This window comes from Mus caroli, chromosome 18 (assembly GCF_900094665.2).
Source record: "Mus caroli chromosome 18, CAROLI_EIJ_v1.1, whole genome shotgun sequence".
NCBI lineage: Eukaryota > Metazoa > Chordata > Mammalia > Rodentia > Muridae > Mus > Mus caroli.
In genome coordinates this window covers 29447247-29461734 of record NC_034587.1, presented here as the reverse complement: position 1 = coordinate 29461734, position 14488 = coordinate 29447247, and the positions used below count along the sequence as shown (strand labels likewise).

Sequence of the window (14488 nt, the reverse complement as noted above, 5' to 3'; positions counted from 1 at the left end):
AATTACATTTACACACTTTCTTAGACCTTTATGACTTATAGTTACATACCTTAAAACACTTTCTAGACCTTACAAGTTACTTAAGGTTTCATACCCTCAGACCTGACATAAACTTTACAGTTTTTATCCAATTATTTACCATGAGAAACAGGTAGTTGATTACTGACAGCAGTCATTGTAAAGCAGCTTCCTTTAAATAAAGGGATAGTAAAAAGTTATTTTAAAACCTGTTTTGTGAGCTTATTTCTTTTTTTTAAGTCTGGTAGTAAGGTTCTCAGACGGAGGTCTAGGAAAGTGAGGCCTTAGGCCTGATTCTTTCATATGAAGAGAACTGAGAAGACAACTGAAGCCTTGGCTGCCGTTGTTAAACTGACAAATCTGTCACTAGTCCAGTCATCAATTCCATCTAAGATCTGAGAAGGATAAATTTCACAGGAATAAGCAGGAAGCACAGACCAAATAGCTCCTGAATAGATTAAATGTGACAAGTTTACCAGCTACCTAGACAACCACCTGACAACTCTTCTGTGATCATTTTGACTTCACTGGGGGAGGGGTCCCAGTGCAGCATCAGTCCTTGGCTACCAGGCCCAGAAGAGAGATTTCCCTGTGGTGTAGGAACTTGGGGGGCTGGCCTAACTTGTCAACGCTAAGTGGTGTGATCAACTCTCCAGTGTCCTGCTTGTCCACAGGTTGGACAGGGTCCTTGCAGCGGGTGAGGTGAAGAGCAGCTTTTCACCCAGTGTCTGGCTTTACCACATTTAAAGCAAACTCCAGATAGAGTTCTTCTGTGGCCATCATCTTCTCTGGAAACCTTGGGTAACTTCTAGACACTGGGGTCTCTGTCTGTCATAGTAAGCTTTTTCCATTAAACATTTTATATGTTATGTTCAGAAGATTCCTCAAAGTTTTGAGGACCATTCTCTATCAAGTACATAACTAACAAACTTTGCTTGTTTCTAGTTAGTTGTTTTAGGCTTAACTTTGAGAACATGTACAGGAGGCTAAATAAAGCTTATTCCAGAAATTATTTACATTAGTACTTAGCATGAACCTGAATAGACCTTCCTTAGAAATTAAAAATCTTATCAAATATACCTTATTTATCAAACATATTATTGTTATTTATTTAAATTTTTTAGACGCTTGAACAGTTAGCAAAGACACTAGTCAAACATACATCTTAAATCAGTTTTTCTTTAATCTGAGTTGACCTTTATAACCTTAAATTTTTAGCATCAAACAAAAATTCTAAAATATCTGAAGACTTCTTGTTACTTCCTTAGTCTAAAAAGATACACAGTAATAAACTAAGGGATTGAGCTATCTTACCATTGTTACTTTATGCCAAGTGGTCATCTTAAAGATAGTGAAGACACATGGTAAATATACCCTTTAACCTTAGTAAAAATGACTGCCACCAGGCAGTGGTGGCGCACACCTTTAATCCCAGCACTTGGGAGGCAGAGGCAGGCGGATTTTTGAGTTCAAGGCCACCCTGGTCTACAGAGAGAGTTCCAGGACAGCCAGGGCTACACAGAGAAACCCTGTCTCAGAAAACCAAAAAAAAAAAAAGACTGCCAGTCCTGTGGCTGCTTACATCTTGCTAAGGTCATCAGCCAAGATGGAGGCAAGTCATAAAGCTGCTGTTTCAATCATGTTTTCCTAGTAGATCTATTTTTTTTTAAAGCAAGAGTTGAATCCAAGTTTTATACCACAGTTGAATCACATATATAGTATGTTATAGCAAATTAAAATTCCTATGTATAGGTTAGTCATAAGCTTCTTAAGTTTTAAGCCAAATTTTGTTACAGAATTTATAAATAATTGTTTATCAAAACGAAGAGCAGGGAAGTAAAAAGGATAAAGGTGAATATGATCAAACAGACTATACACATATGTGAAATGTCATAATGAAAACCAATTATGTAAACTAATATATGCTAATAAAAACACCAAACCCTTTAAATTAATTCTCCAGTGGAATTTATTAGTGCTACCAAGACACTGACAGTTTAAATGTTTTTTTTTTTTTTTAAAGATTTATTTATTGGTTATATGTAAGTACACTGTAGTTGTCTTCAGACACTCCAGAAGAGGGAGTCAGATCTTGTTACGGATGGTTGTGAGCCACCATGTGGTTGCTGGGATTTGAACTCTGGACCTTTGGAAGAGCAGTCGGGTACTCTTACCCACTGAGCCACCTCACCAGCCCCTAAATGTTTTTATTACTTACATGAACATGCACACATTCTTTTGCTAACTTCAATTTGTTATAAAAACTGCTGGACTAATGAGAAACTGTAAGGTAAGCTGCCCAAGTAACTTCATTTTGCCCTAGTTTTAGCTAACTCCATCACAAGCTGCACCCTACTGTTTCCTGATGAGTAGAACATTCTCACACAGCTAAACCTGTAGCTTTAGGAAGTCCACAACATAAAACAAACTCGTTGTTTGTTTTTCAAGGCAAGGTTTCTCTGTGTAGCCCTGGCTGTCTTGGAACTCACTTCTGTAGACTGACCTAGAATTCAGAGGTCTGCCTGCCCCTGCCTCCTGAGTACTGGGATTAAAAGCATGTACCATCATCACCAGGCTAAAATAAACTTTTTTCCGCCCTGAGACAAGAGTTTTTCTATATAGATCTGGCTGTCCTGGACTCTCTTTGTAGACCAGGCTGGCCTTGAACTCACAGAGGTCCACCTGCCTCTACCTCCTGAGTGCTGGAATTGGTGTATGCCACCATGACTAGCTTAAAACAAACTGTTAATTAAACCTGTTTTATACAGTGCTGGGGATCAAACTTAGGAATTTATACTGCTGGGTCTGGTGGTGCATGCTATAGGTCTTATGTGAAATAGGTTTTCAGTTAAGAACTGTCAGTCACACTGGATATTGTGGTACATACCTTTAATTTTACCACTCAGGAGGTAGAAGCAGAAGGATCTGAGTTTGAGGCTACCCTGGTCCATACAGTGTGTTCCAGGGCAGCCAGGAACTCACTCTTCAGGTCTGGCCTGGCTTCTTCCCTGACTTGGCTTTCAAAAAGCCTTAACATAGTTGTGTTTGACTACACTGGATTATCATCCAAAAGACCAGTGCTTACTGACCCACTAGCCTCTGATGGTCTTAATATAAGACTTCTCTGAAGAAACTCTATTTCCACATTATTTCTAGTCAAAACCCTTCTTACTGCTTATGAAATGTGCACCAAAGTCAATTAGAAATCATGCTTCCTGCAAAATCCAAGGGCAGGTGATTACCCCTCTCTTCACTCTCAAACCAGAAGTAATAAATTCTGTATCATGAGAAATCCTCATTGTTAACTGACAATTGGTGTCTATATCATTGCTTTTTTTTAATCGATGTGATAAAGGCCAAGAGCTTATTTGGGGCTTACAGCTCCAGAGGGTTAGAGTCCCCAATGGCAGAGTAAAGGTGGCAGGTGGCAAACAGGAGCAGCAGCTGAAGGCTCACATCTTGATCTGCAAGCAGGAAACAGAGAGGTATAATTCACAGTGGCACGAATCTTTTGAAACCTCAAAACCCATTCATTTCCCAGTACTATACTTCTTCCAGGAATGCCACACACTTAACCGTCCAAAGATAGGTACAAACTGGGGACCAAATATTCCAATGCCTTAAACTTAGAGGGGGATATCTCATTCAAACCACCACATTCCCTGGCTCACATAGGCTTATGGCCATACATAATGCAAAATGTATTTAGTCCAACTTCAAAAGTCCCCACTATCTTCCAGTCTCAAAACAGCTTAATAGAGTCCAAACTTTCTGACACTCAGGGCAATCTTAATTGGAAGACCCTGTAAAGTCAAAAGCAAGTTACATATGTCCAACATACAATGGCACAGAATATATATTGCCATTCTAAAATTGAGGAATATAAGTTCAGTAGTCAATACTGCCCCAATACAAGACCAAAACACAGTAGGGCAAACCTCCAAATCCTGTAGATCAGTGTCTGATGTCAAAGGGCTGAGATGGCCCTCCTTGTTTGGCTTTGCTGCCTATAGGATACATCAATCAACCCATCTCTCTCTCCTGTCTTTCTCTTGGGGTGGTCCCATTTCTTCTATGTAGCTCTCCTTGGCAGATATCCCATGGCTCTGGCACCTCTAACATCTTAGAGGCTTCAGTGGAACCCAGAATTTAGTCCCACATGCCTGGCCTCCAAGGCTTTCCTTAACTGTAGAGGAAGGTTCCACAATCCCTTTACATGTGCATCAATTATGACTCTAAAGTCAGAACTGGTTGGATAATATTGTCAAGGTTCAGCTACCAATTGGCATGAATCCTGCTTCTCTTGAGTCATTTTTCCTAACAGTTTTTGTTAATTCCTTAGGCCTTTTCCTTCCCTTTTTCATAAGCTGGACCTTCAGCTGAGTGGACTCTTGCCCTGAGGGCATCCATTTGTTCATTTCAATGCAGATCTGGCCTCCCTTAACAGTCATAGTCTCTCTTCAAGCTCAAATCTTGGCTTTAACATTAATCTTGTCAGTGTTCTTTCCTGTCCAAACTCTACATTTTGTACTTCTTTCTGGCCTATTTGCTTTTCTTCATTGTAGACCTGCAAAAATGAAATAAAGTGAATAATTCCTAATAACTACACAACAGACTTAGTATTAGGCTGGCTTGAAATCTCCTCAGCCAAAGAAGTTAGTCTACTACTTGTAAATTTAACCCCAGGCAAATTCTTAAGGGCAGAAAGCCACCATATTCTCTGCCAAATATTGTAACAACGGTCTCCAGGGCATCTGCTTATATCGATTCCCTCTGAAAACTCTTGTGTGGTGGTTCCATAGTTCATAGTTCTTGCACTGCCTGGCAAGCTCCTACAAGAATGGCCCATTAAGCTCTGCTTACAGCATTGAACAGCTTTTCTAGCTTAAAGTTCCAAAGGCACACTGTTCCCCCAAACCACATGGTCAGGTCTGTCACAGCTAATAACCCACTCGTGGTACCAACTTATATATTAGTTACTTTTCTACAGTTGTGATCAAACACCATAGCCAAAGCAACTTATAGGTTTATTTGGGGCTTACAGTTTCAGAGGGTTGAAGTCCACGTTGGCATAGTGAAGGTAGCAGGTGGCAAACAGGAGCAGCAGCTGAAAGCTCACATCTTGAACCACAAGCAGGAAACAGACGGTGATAACTCTAAATGGTGTGAGTCTTTTGAAACCTCAAAGTCCACCTCCAGTAATATATTTCCAGCAAGGTCACAAGCCTTCACCTTCTACCAATAGCCACCAACTGCAAACCAAGTATTTAAATGCCCCAGACTTAATGGATATAGTGTATTGGTTTCCTCTGAGATTGACACATTCCATCTCCCAGGGAAGCTCCTTAAAACAGAAAGTTAAGCAGCTCAAAATAGCTTCAGGAAATTCCTGACATTGACCAGATTCACTAGGTCCCTCCATTCCAGACACAGGCTCAGAGTAGCTCTCCCATGAGCAAAGGTGACTCAGATAAGCCAAGATGCAAAGACTCTGAGACCAAATCAGCTGCTCTGAGGAAGTAGTGATTGACTGAACTGCCTGGGAGGGCCTTAGACCAACTGACACTCTAACCTGAAGTTTCCAGCTTTTGTGAGCTGTCATCCATGTTGGGGTGGGCTGTGATGATGCAGTTGCTTTTTTTTTTTTTGTATTTCAAGGCAGGGTTTCTCTGTATAGCCTTGGCTGTCCTGGAACTCACTCTGTAGACCAGGCTGGCCTCGAACTCAGAAATCCACCTGCCTCTACCTTCCAAGTGCTGGGATTAAAGGCGTGCACCACCTCTGACCAGCTTTGCAGTTGTCTTTGAATCATTTCTTCTGCAGTTAAGTAACACCAGTAAAACTCATTGGTTACTAAGCTGGACTTGAGTGGTATCCATATTTTTGGTCTGTCGTTGGCTCTCTGTCTGTGGTAAGTATATACATGTATATGTTGCATCTCCCCAGGAAAATTCTGTCACACAATAACTGGTCTTCAAATATGTGAAGTGGACTGTTGAAATAGAGCAGTGAAATACTGCTGGGCTGAGCAGGTAATGTGTTTCCTGTGCAAGCCTGACAAAATGAGTTCCATCCCTAGAATCCATGGAAAGGTAGGAGAGAATCAATTCTCCAAAGCTGTCCTCTGATCTTTACATATGTAATGCGGCACCCTTGTGTACACATACATATGCAATAATGTATTTTTTAATGAGGGATAAATGAAGAAAGCAGAGGAAACTAGTCCATTATTACCTTGTAAGAAATGCTGAAGGGAATCCTTCAAGTTGTAAAGAAAGGATACTAGACACATCAAAGCCATATAAGAACATAAAAGTTTCCTATAAGAATAATCACACAAACAAAAAAAAACCAGCATTAGTGTAATTTTGGTTCACAACTGTTTTTTATTCAACAGTATTTAAAATAGAAAAGCATAAAAAGTTATAAACTTGTTATTGGATTCACATGTTATTTGTGACATTGATAATGTAAAAAAGAGGGATACAGCTATAAAGAAGCTTTGTATGTGATTGAAATATGTTTAGATTGTTGAAACTTTAGGATGTTTCAAGTAAGCCTCATAAAAATCACATAAACAATATACACAAAAAGAAATTCAATCACACAGCCACTATAAATATAAACCACACGCAAACAAACAGTAAGAGAAGAAATGAAGGACCCAAAACTGTAAGACATAGAAAACAACAAAATGGCAAGTGATCCCTTTCCTTTAACAGTTACAGTAGTCACTTTGTCAATGGATTTAATCCCCTAATAGAGCATACAGCTTAGAAGAACACATTTAAAACTTAAGGTTCAACTATATAGTGTATACGAGAGACTTTAGAACCAAATACACTGATAGAATGAAAAACATGTCCCATGCAACAATAGTAACTCATAGTGGAAAGTAGCACACAGTAAGAGACAAGGATATTATGTAATGAAATAAAGGCTAACTCATCAATTAGACACAGCAATTATCAACAAAGATATGCCAACTAAAACTGCTAGGTATATGAAGGAAATAAAGACAGGGGACTATGGAAAAAATAAGACTGTTCTAGGGTTACAGATAGAAGTAAGGTAGACCAACAAGGAAAAAGAACACTTGAACACCACCACATACTATTTGGACCCCATAACACATATACAGAACACATTACCCAATAAGCAGAATATACATTTTTCTCAAGTGAACACAGAACACTTTGGGGGATATATCAAAGCCACAAAGAGCCTTAACATATTAAGCAAAATTACAAAACCCACAAATATATGTAAAATAAATAAGACATTTTTAAACAACTACTGGTTGAAAGGAGAAACCACCAGGAAAACTGGAACACTCCCTGAAACAAATGCACAAACTACCAGACGTATTGTGCTATGACAAAAGCAATGCTCAAATTCACAGCTATGCAGCACAGTCCTCAACAACCTAACTTTACTCTTCAATGAACAAGGAAATGAACAAGTAGACAGGTCAGAGCAGAGGAAACTAAAAACAAAACAAAACAAAAAACCCCAACCAAACAAACAAAAAACTAAAACCACAAACAAATCCAGAACCCAAAGACTGTCTTTCAAATCTCAAAACTGGTAAAACCTTCAGGTAGACTAGCTAGGAAAAGGGGGAAAAAATCAAAATGGGGACAATGCGGAGATGGCTCAGTAGATAAAGTGCCTCCTATGCAATCAGGAAACCAGAGCTCAGATCCCCAGAACTCCACCTGGAAAGTGAAAAGGCTAGGCAGGGGTGGGGGCTCTCTATAAATCCCAGGACTTTAAAGAGGCAGAGGTGGGGGATTCCTAGGGCACATGACTAGCCAGTCAGGAGCTCTGTATTCAACTGAGAGACTAATCAATAAATAGAGATAAAAGATGAGACCTTAACTTTACGCGCCCCCATCCCCACACACATATATGTGCACACACTTGTACACAAGTGACTATAAATACACATAGTGATGTACCTTTAAAAGGGTTAGGGACATCATGGCTAGTTTTGCAAGAATAAAAAGTACAAAGCACTATAAACTGTATTGCATCAATATAACCATTAGGTAATAGACAAAATAGAAAAACCACCAACTTTGATTCATGAAGAATTAAAAATTTAAATAGAAAAAAAAAATGCCAGGCGTGGTGGCGCATGCCTTTAATCCCAGCACTCAGGAGGCAGAGGTAGGCAGATTTCTGAGTTCAAGGCCAGCCTGGTCTACAATGTGAGTTCCAGGACAGCCAGGGCTACACAGAGAAACCCTGTCTCAAACAAACAAACAAACAACAAAAACAAAAAAATTTAAATAGGCAGACCTCTAACTAGTGAGATTACATCTAGTACCCAAATCTTCCCAGCAAAGGAAAGCCCAGTCCAGGTAGCTTTAACAGTCTATTCTACCAACCATCTAAACAACTAACACTATTCCTCTGCCCTGCCTTTTTTTTTGGGTCTTGTTTGTTTGTTTTTTGAGACAGGTTCTCACCATATAGCCTTGGGTGACTTGGAGCTGCCACACAGACCAGGTTAGCCTCAAACTCAGAAATCCTCCTGCCTCTCGAATGTTGGGATTAAAGGCATGCATCACCATGACTGACCAAATTAAAATTAATTCTGACAAATTATTCTGAAAACTTAAAAAAGGAGGGAGCATTTTCAAAATATCAGCATTACTCTTATACCAAAACCATAGCAAACTGTAAACTGAAAAGCCTAATGTGGGCCAAGGAGATGCTCAGCCGCCAAGCCTGACAACCTGAGTTCGACCCTCAAAACCCACATGGTAGAACTGACTCAAGGTGTCCTCTGATACACAAACACACTAAATGTAAAATTAAAAAAATTACTAGCAAACAGAATTCAACAACACTTTAAAGGATTACGTAGGGCTGAAGAGATGGCTCAGTGGTTCAGAGAACTGGTTGTTCTTGCAGAGGATCCTAGGTTCAGTTCCTAGTACCTGCATGGCAGATGACGACCACCCTGTTAACTCTAGTACCAGGAGACTAATGCCCTCTGATGATCTCTATGGGTACCAGGCACACATGTGGTGCACACATAGACATACAGGTATGTAGGTAAACATTCACACATATAAAATAAAAATAAAGCTTTTCAAAAAGTATCTAATTCAAAAAGTATTAGATACTATGACATGATCAAGAAGGATTTACTGACAGTGTTAGGATGACTTAACAGAGTAACAATGACAGAAATCTGATAGGTTGGAGAGAGCTTAGTTGGTAAAAGTAGATTGCCTTGCCAGCAGGAAGGCTCATGTTTAGTCCCCAGGCAGGATCTATGGAAAGGCATGTGTGATGGTGCACATCTAAGAATAGAACCTAATTAGAGAGCTCCAGGACAGTCAGAGACCTGACTCTAAAGACAAGGTGGGCGATGCCTGAGGGTTGTCCTCTGACCTGCACAACAGTGTGCACGTATGCACCGACAGATACTCGTGCATATGTACATTTGTATAATGTAAAAATGCATGCATACATAAATACATACATACATACATCAGTGAAATATACACTACCAAGATGAAAGAAAAACCAGTGATTTCAAAGGATACAGAAAAATCATTTTATAAAATCCAAATATTGTCATAATAAAAACGGAATAAATTAAAAGTAGAAGGAAGGTCAACAATGTAAAAGCCATACATGAAGGTCCCACATTATACTCAGTGAAGAAGGACAAAGCCCTTTCTTTAGTCCCATAAGACCAGGATGCCCATTTCATCACTAGGATTCACCCAATGCTAAATTCTACAATCAGGCAAGAGGAAGAAGTGAAAGGTATCCAAATGGAAAGGAAGAGGTAAAATTGTCAGTTGCATTTGTTCATGAACAATAATCCTAAATGAAAATTAGGAAAATAGAACAATTTATAACAACATCACAAGGAATTAATATACTTAGGAATAAATTCAACCATGGACTCTAAATGGAAAGACAGTTCTGTTTAAGAACCATAAGATTTAACATTGTTAAAACTCAGGACTTCCTCAAATGGCAAATGTAACCCAATCTCTGTTGAAAACCCAATGACAGCTACAGACAAGTCATACAAAACCTCAAAGAAGCCCAGAGTCCAAACATATCGAATGGAAAAGTGGAGGGGCCCAGCAGGATGGCTCTTCAGGTAAAAGTGTGGGCAGTGCAAGCCACATAACTCAGGGGGAAGAACCTATTCCTGAAAGTTGTCCTCTGGCGTCCACATGCAGCTGTGGGGCAGGCACGCACATATTCATACACACTTTCTCCTTCATTTCAAAGAATCCCAGCAACCAAAACAATACTGGAGTGAATAAATCATATTACTTGACTTCAAATTTTACTATAAAGCTCCAGAAGTAAAAACAGGATAATGAGGATAAAAAAAACAAACAAAACTAACTAAACGTCTGGAGAAAATACAGAAGTAAACCCTCATACTGTCAAATACGTTTTGATAAGGGATCCAAGAGCAGTAAGGGTCAGTCTTTCAACAAAGATGTACAGAAATAAAAGTAAACCTTTTACAACATAAAATTATCTCAAATGGATCAGACTTAACAGTAGGGCCAAAGTTACAAAAGTCATTTTAAAAAGCACAAAGCTATACATAGAAACAGGCTGGTGAGATAGCTCAAATGGTCAAAATTCTTGCCACTAAAGTCTTGCAACCTGTCTCATCCTTAGAATCCAAGTAAATAAAGGTGGAAGGCAAGAACTCCATAAAATTGTGATTTTCCATGTGCATACCAGCCCCCCCCCCCATAAATCAAAAAAGTAGGTTCCTAGAATAGTCTAAATCAGAGGCAGAAAGCAGAATGAACTTGTCAAGAGCTGGTGGAAGGAGCTAAGGTGTTTGTTGTTTGAGGCAGGATCTATGCAAGTCTTAGCTGGTCTAGAGCTCTCTATAAAGACTAGGATGACTTTGAACTCAGAAACTGTCCTGCTTCTGTCTGCTTAGTGCTGGGATTAAAAACGTGCACTACTGTGCCCAGTACAGCTAAAGTTTGTAAGATGAAGGTGGCTCATACACTGTGAACCCAGCCAATGCACCTAAACTGTATGGTAAAAAGTGGTTAAGATACAAATCTTTTGCCAAAGTGAAAGCATTTTACAAACAAACCAAAAAACAACCCAAACCAAAAAGCGACTACCCAGCATTCCATACAAGAGGTCAAAGTTAATGTGGCCAACCCTGAGACGAAGTGTCTCAGGTAGCCCAGGCTGGCTTTGTGCTTGCCATGTAGCCAGGCCAGGTTGGCAAGGTGACAGGCCAGATAGCTGTGGCACTGGGGGTGGAACCCAGACTTAGCTCGTGGTAGGCAAGCACTCCACCAACAGAGCTGCATCATCTAGCCCCTAAAAACCATGGGCTGTCTCTATTCTCAGACAGGGTTTCTCTGTATAGCTCTTGCTGACCTAAAACGCAATCAATAAAGCAGGATGGCCTCAAACTCAAGAGATCCACCTGCCTCTGTTTCCCAAATGCAGGCATTAAAGATGTGTAATGCCCTGCCACAAAACATATTTTTAAGAGAAATATGCTTAGATATGGAGCTTGAGAAGAAAGGTTCTTGATAAACTATACTCACATGCTCTGCAAAAGAAGTCTTAGATATAGAACGTAAAACGAGGCACACGGAAAAATGTTGAAGGGTACATGGGAGCTAATTTTAGTATTCTAGAAACTATAGTAAAATGGAAACTATGAAGGCAATGAATGGGTCAAGCTTGGGGCTCCACACCCCCAAATCCACACAGCAAAGGTAATTTATAAAGAAATTAGCATCTTTCCCTTTAAGTAGTGCAGAATCAGGGTAAGGGTTTACCACTTGCTGGTTATATTTACTTGCATTAACAACATGGTGTTAAGTGAGGCTCATCCCAAGACACCATAATAACTCTTAAAAACTTGCTTTACATGTTCAGAACTGTTTTGAGTTCATTAGATGCTTTTATTGTTTTTAGTTAATGAAATTAAACAAAGCCAGAGGTAGTTTGCCACCACCTAGTTCATAACTGTTGCTCTGAAGGTTTCTGATTCACACTCCATTTGTTCTTGCATGCGGAGTGTACTTTAATGAGGCTTTATGGGGCTATTTTCTTTTCTCTCTCTCTTTTTTTTTTTTTTTTTCGAGACAGGGTTTCTCTGTGTAGCCCTGGCTGTCCTGGAAGTCACTCTGTAGACCAGGCTGGCCTTGAACTCAGAAATCCGCCTGCCTCTGCCTCCCAAGTGCTGGCATTAAAGGTGTGTGTCACCACACCAGGCTTGAGAGGTTCTTATGGAGTGTTCTAGTCCATGAAGTCCACATTCCTTCAATTGTCCAAAGGCCATTGTGGCCAATAATCTATTTTTTAAATCAAGGCTCCAGTTTGTACTAGAAGAGGACTTAAGTAATGAATGAGTTACTGATAAAACTTTTTTGATCTATAGAAATCTCTCATGATTTTTAAGAATTCTCAAAACCATAGTTTCTCCTTTTTCTATTTGTCCAATTGCTATATGTAACTAATTTTCAATTATATCTGTATTTTCTTAACTTTTTCTCCCCACAGCTTAACTCTCCAGATTTAAACAAATAAAACATCTCTAACAAGAGAAATAAAAAGTATGCTTGTTGTATTTCCAACTCTACTGAGATACCATCTTTATTTGAACAGTCTTTGAGTAACTCAAAGTTACTGTTGGAAGAGCTCCCAATATTCCTGCCTCTGCCTCCAAAGTGCTGAGATTATAGGCATACACAACACAATTCTGATACCAAATGCTCAGTGTTAGTGTAAGAATTGACAGTTCTAGGGATCAGATTTCCTCCACAAGACTGTCCCAACTTCAGACCTGGACTGCAAGTGGTATCTTTAGACCAGAAAAATTCCAGGGTAGCTATAAAGAGGCAAGTTCCCAAGAATTTCTTGGCTTAAAAATCTGCTGAATGACTCATAGAACTTGGAAAAGCACTATGTCTTTCAATAAAAGGTTATACTTATAACTGATCTTATTAGAAAAGATACAAATTAAGCCAACCAGGTCAATGAAGATTCAGGAGTAGTATGGAGGGTGGTGCAGAGCTTCTGTGCCTTTGTTCTCTTGGCACATCAACATAGTTGCAGTATCCAGAGCATTTAAGAGTCTTGCCATGTAATCCAGGCTAGCCTCAAACTCATGACCCTCTTATTTCGACATCAGTCTCCAAAATGCTGGGATTATAGGTGTGCAAGGCACCTGGCTTGTCCAGAGTTCTTTTCTTTACTGCAGCTTCAATACAAAGGTATGACTGATTAATCAAACAGGCAATGCGACTAGGTCAAGCATATTTCTGTTGACTAGTCTTAGAGTGAACTTAGGGCCCTACGATGAGCCAAGTCAAGAGTATAACAAAGATAGTTCAAGAATTGTAAAGGTTTGAGATATTCCTTGTCAGGAGCCAGGAACAAAGGCCAGACAAATTCCTCATATCATACTTACACATTGAAACGGACTGGCTTTTGCTCTCACAGAGAATAGTGTCTAAGACAATGATGAGACAACCCCCCAAAACCATACTGAAATTTTATTACGTACAGTTGATAGAAGCAGGGTAGTAAGCACTCTTCTGTACAAAGCAGACAACTGGTCTTAAATACAACCGAGAGAAATGTTAGTCCTACAACAACACATGATACAAACGGAACCATTGAGAGACACACTAAAACATTTAAAATTATCTTCTTTCTCCATAGTCCACTGTGCAGCTTTTCTTTTAGAGATGGGGACACATCCCAGGCAAGATCACAATGGCATTTTATTGCCCTCGATGCTGATTTTCACTGCATGTGCAGATCTGCTTTTTTTCCTGATATCTGTGAACTTTCTCATTTGTTTATCCAGTCGACTGATACCTTTCTTGGAGGATGCCTGAAACTAAGATTGGGGAAAATTGAAGAACAAATTATTGAAATATGTAAATCTAGCAGTCAGAAGAGCCTGAAACTTAACAATAACCAGAACATGCCTTGGTGACAAGAACAAAGTGTTAGGAAAAACCTACTGAACTCTCAGTGACGATTAACTGGTTACTGTCAGTGCTTTACTTTTAATTTTGCCACAATCCATAGAAACTTCCCAAATGACAGGAGGAGGAAATACAGAAACTATAATCTCCCCAATCTCATCAATGACATCTGACAGGCTAGTTACCTGACATACAATTTCAAACAATTCTGGCATTAAAAAACAAACACCAAAGACAAGTTATTAGAGAAAGACTTTAAACATAACCAACACAGGCAAACTCTGAGGTGCTAAAGTTCTAGACTCAGCCTTGGGGTGAGTGTCTCTGCTCTGCTTCAGTGGTATCAAGAATCCTGTGCAAACTATACCCATGGTCGCTACGACTGTTAGGATATTTTCACTTGCTTTTACAGTTAAAAGCTTAGTTTTTGTTGTTGTGCTTTGTTTAAAACAAATATTTAAAAATATTTCAAGCCGGGCAGTGGTGGCGCA

At 39.5% G+C, this 14488-nt stretch overlaps 1 protein-coding gene across 5 annotated transcripts in view; it reads right to left on the bottom strand.

Moving 5' to 3' along the window:
- Positions 1-3320: 3320 nt before the first annotated feature.
- The window catches only part of Iws1 (interacts with SUPT6H, CTD assembly factor 1), a 40844-nt gene continuing 29676 nt past the window's right edge, over positions 3321-14488 (bottom strand). For 3 of the 5 annotated variants that reach the window (XM_021150798.2, XM_029471891.1, XM_029471892.1), the window contains exon 14: positions 8244-13906. In XM_021150798.2, the coding sequence (XP_021006457.1) occupies positions 13775-13906 (132 nt within the window). In that variant the 3' untranslated portion in view covers positions 8244-13774. Of the gene's footprint in view, positions 3483-8243; positions 13907-14488 lie in introns of those variants that run through there. The other 2 variants (XM_029471893.1, XM_029471890.1) reach the window with 2 other exon arrangements.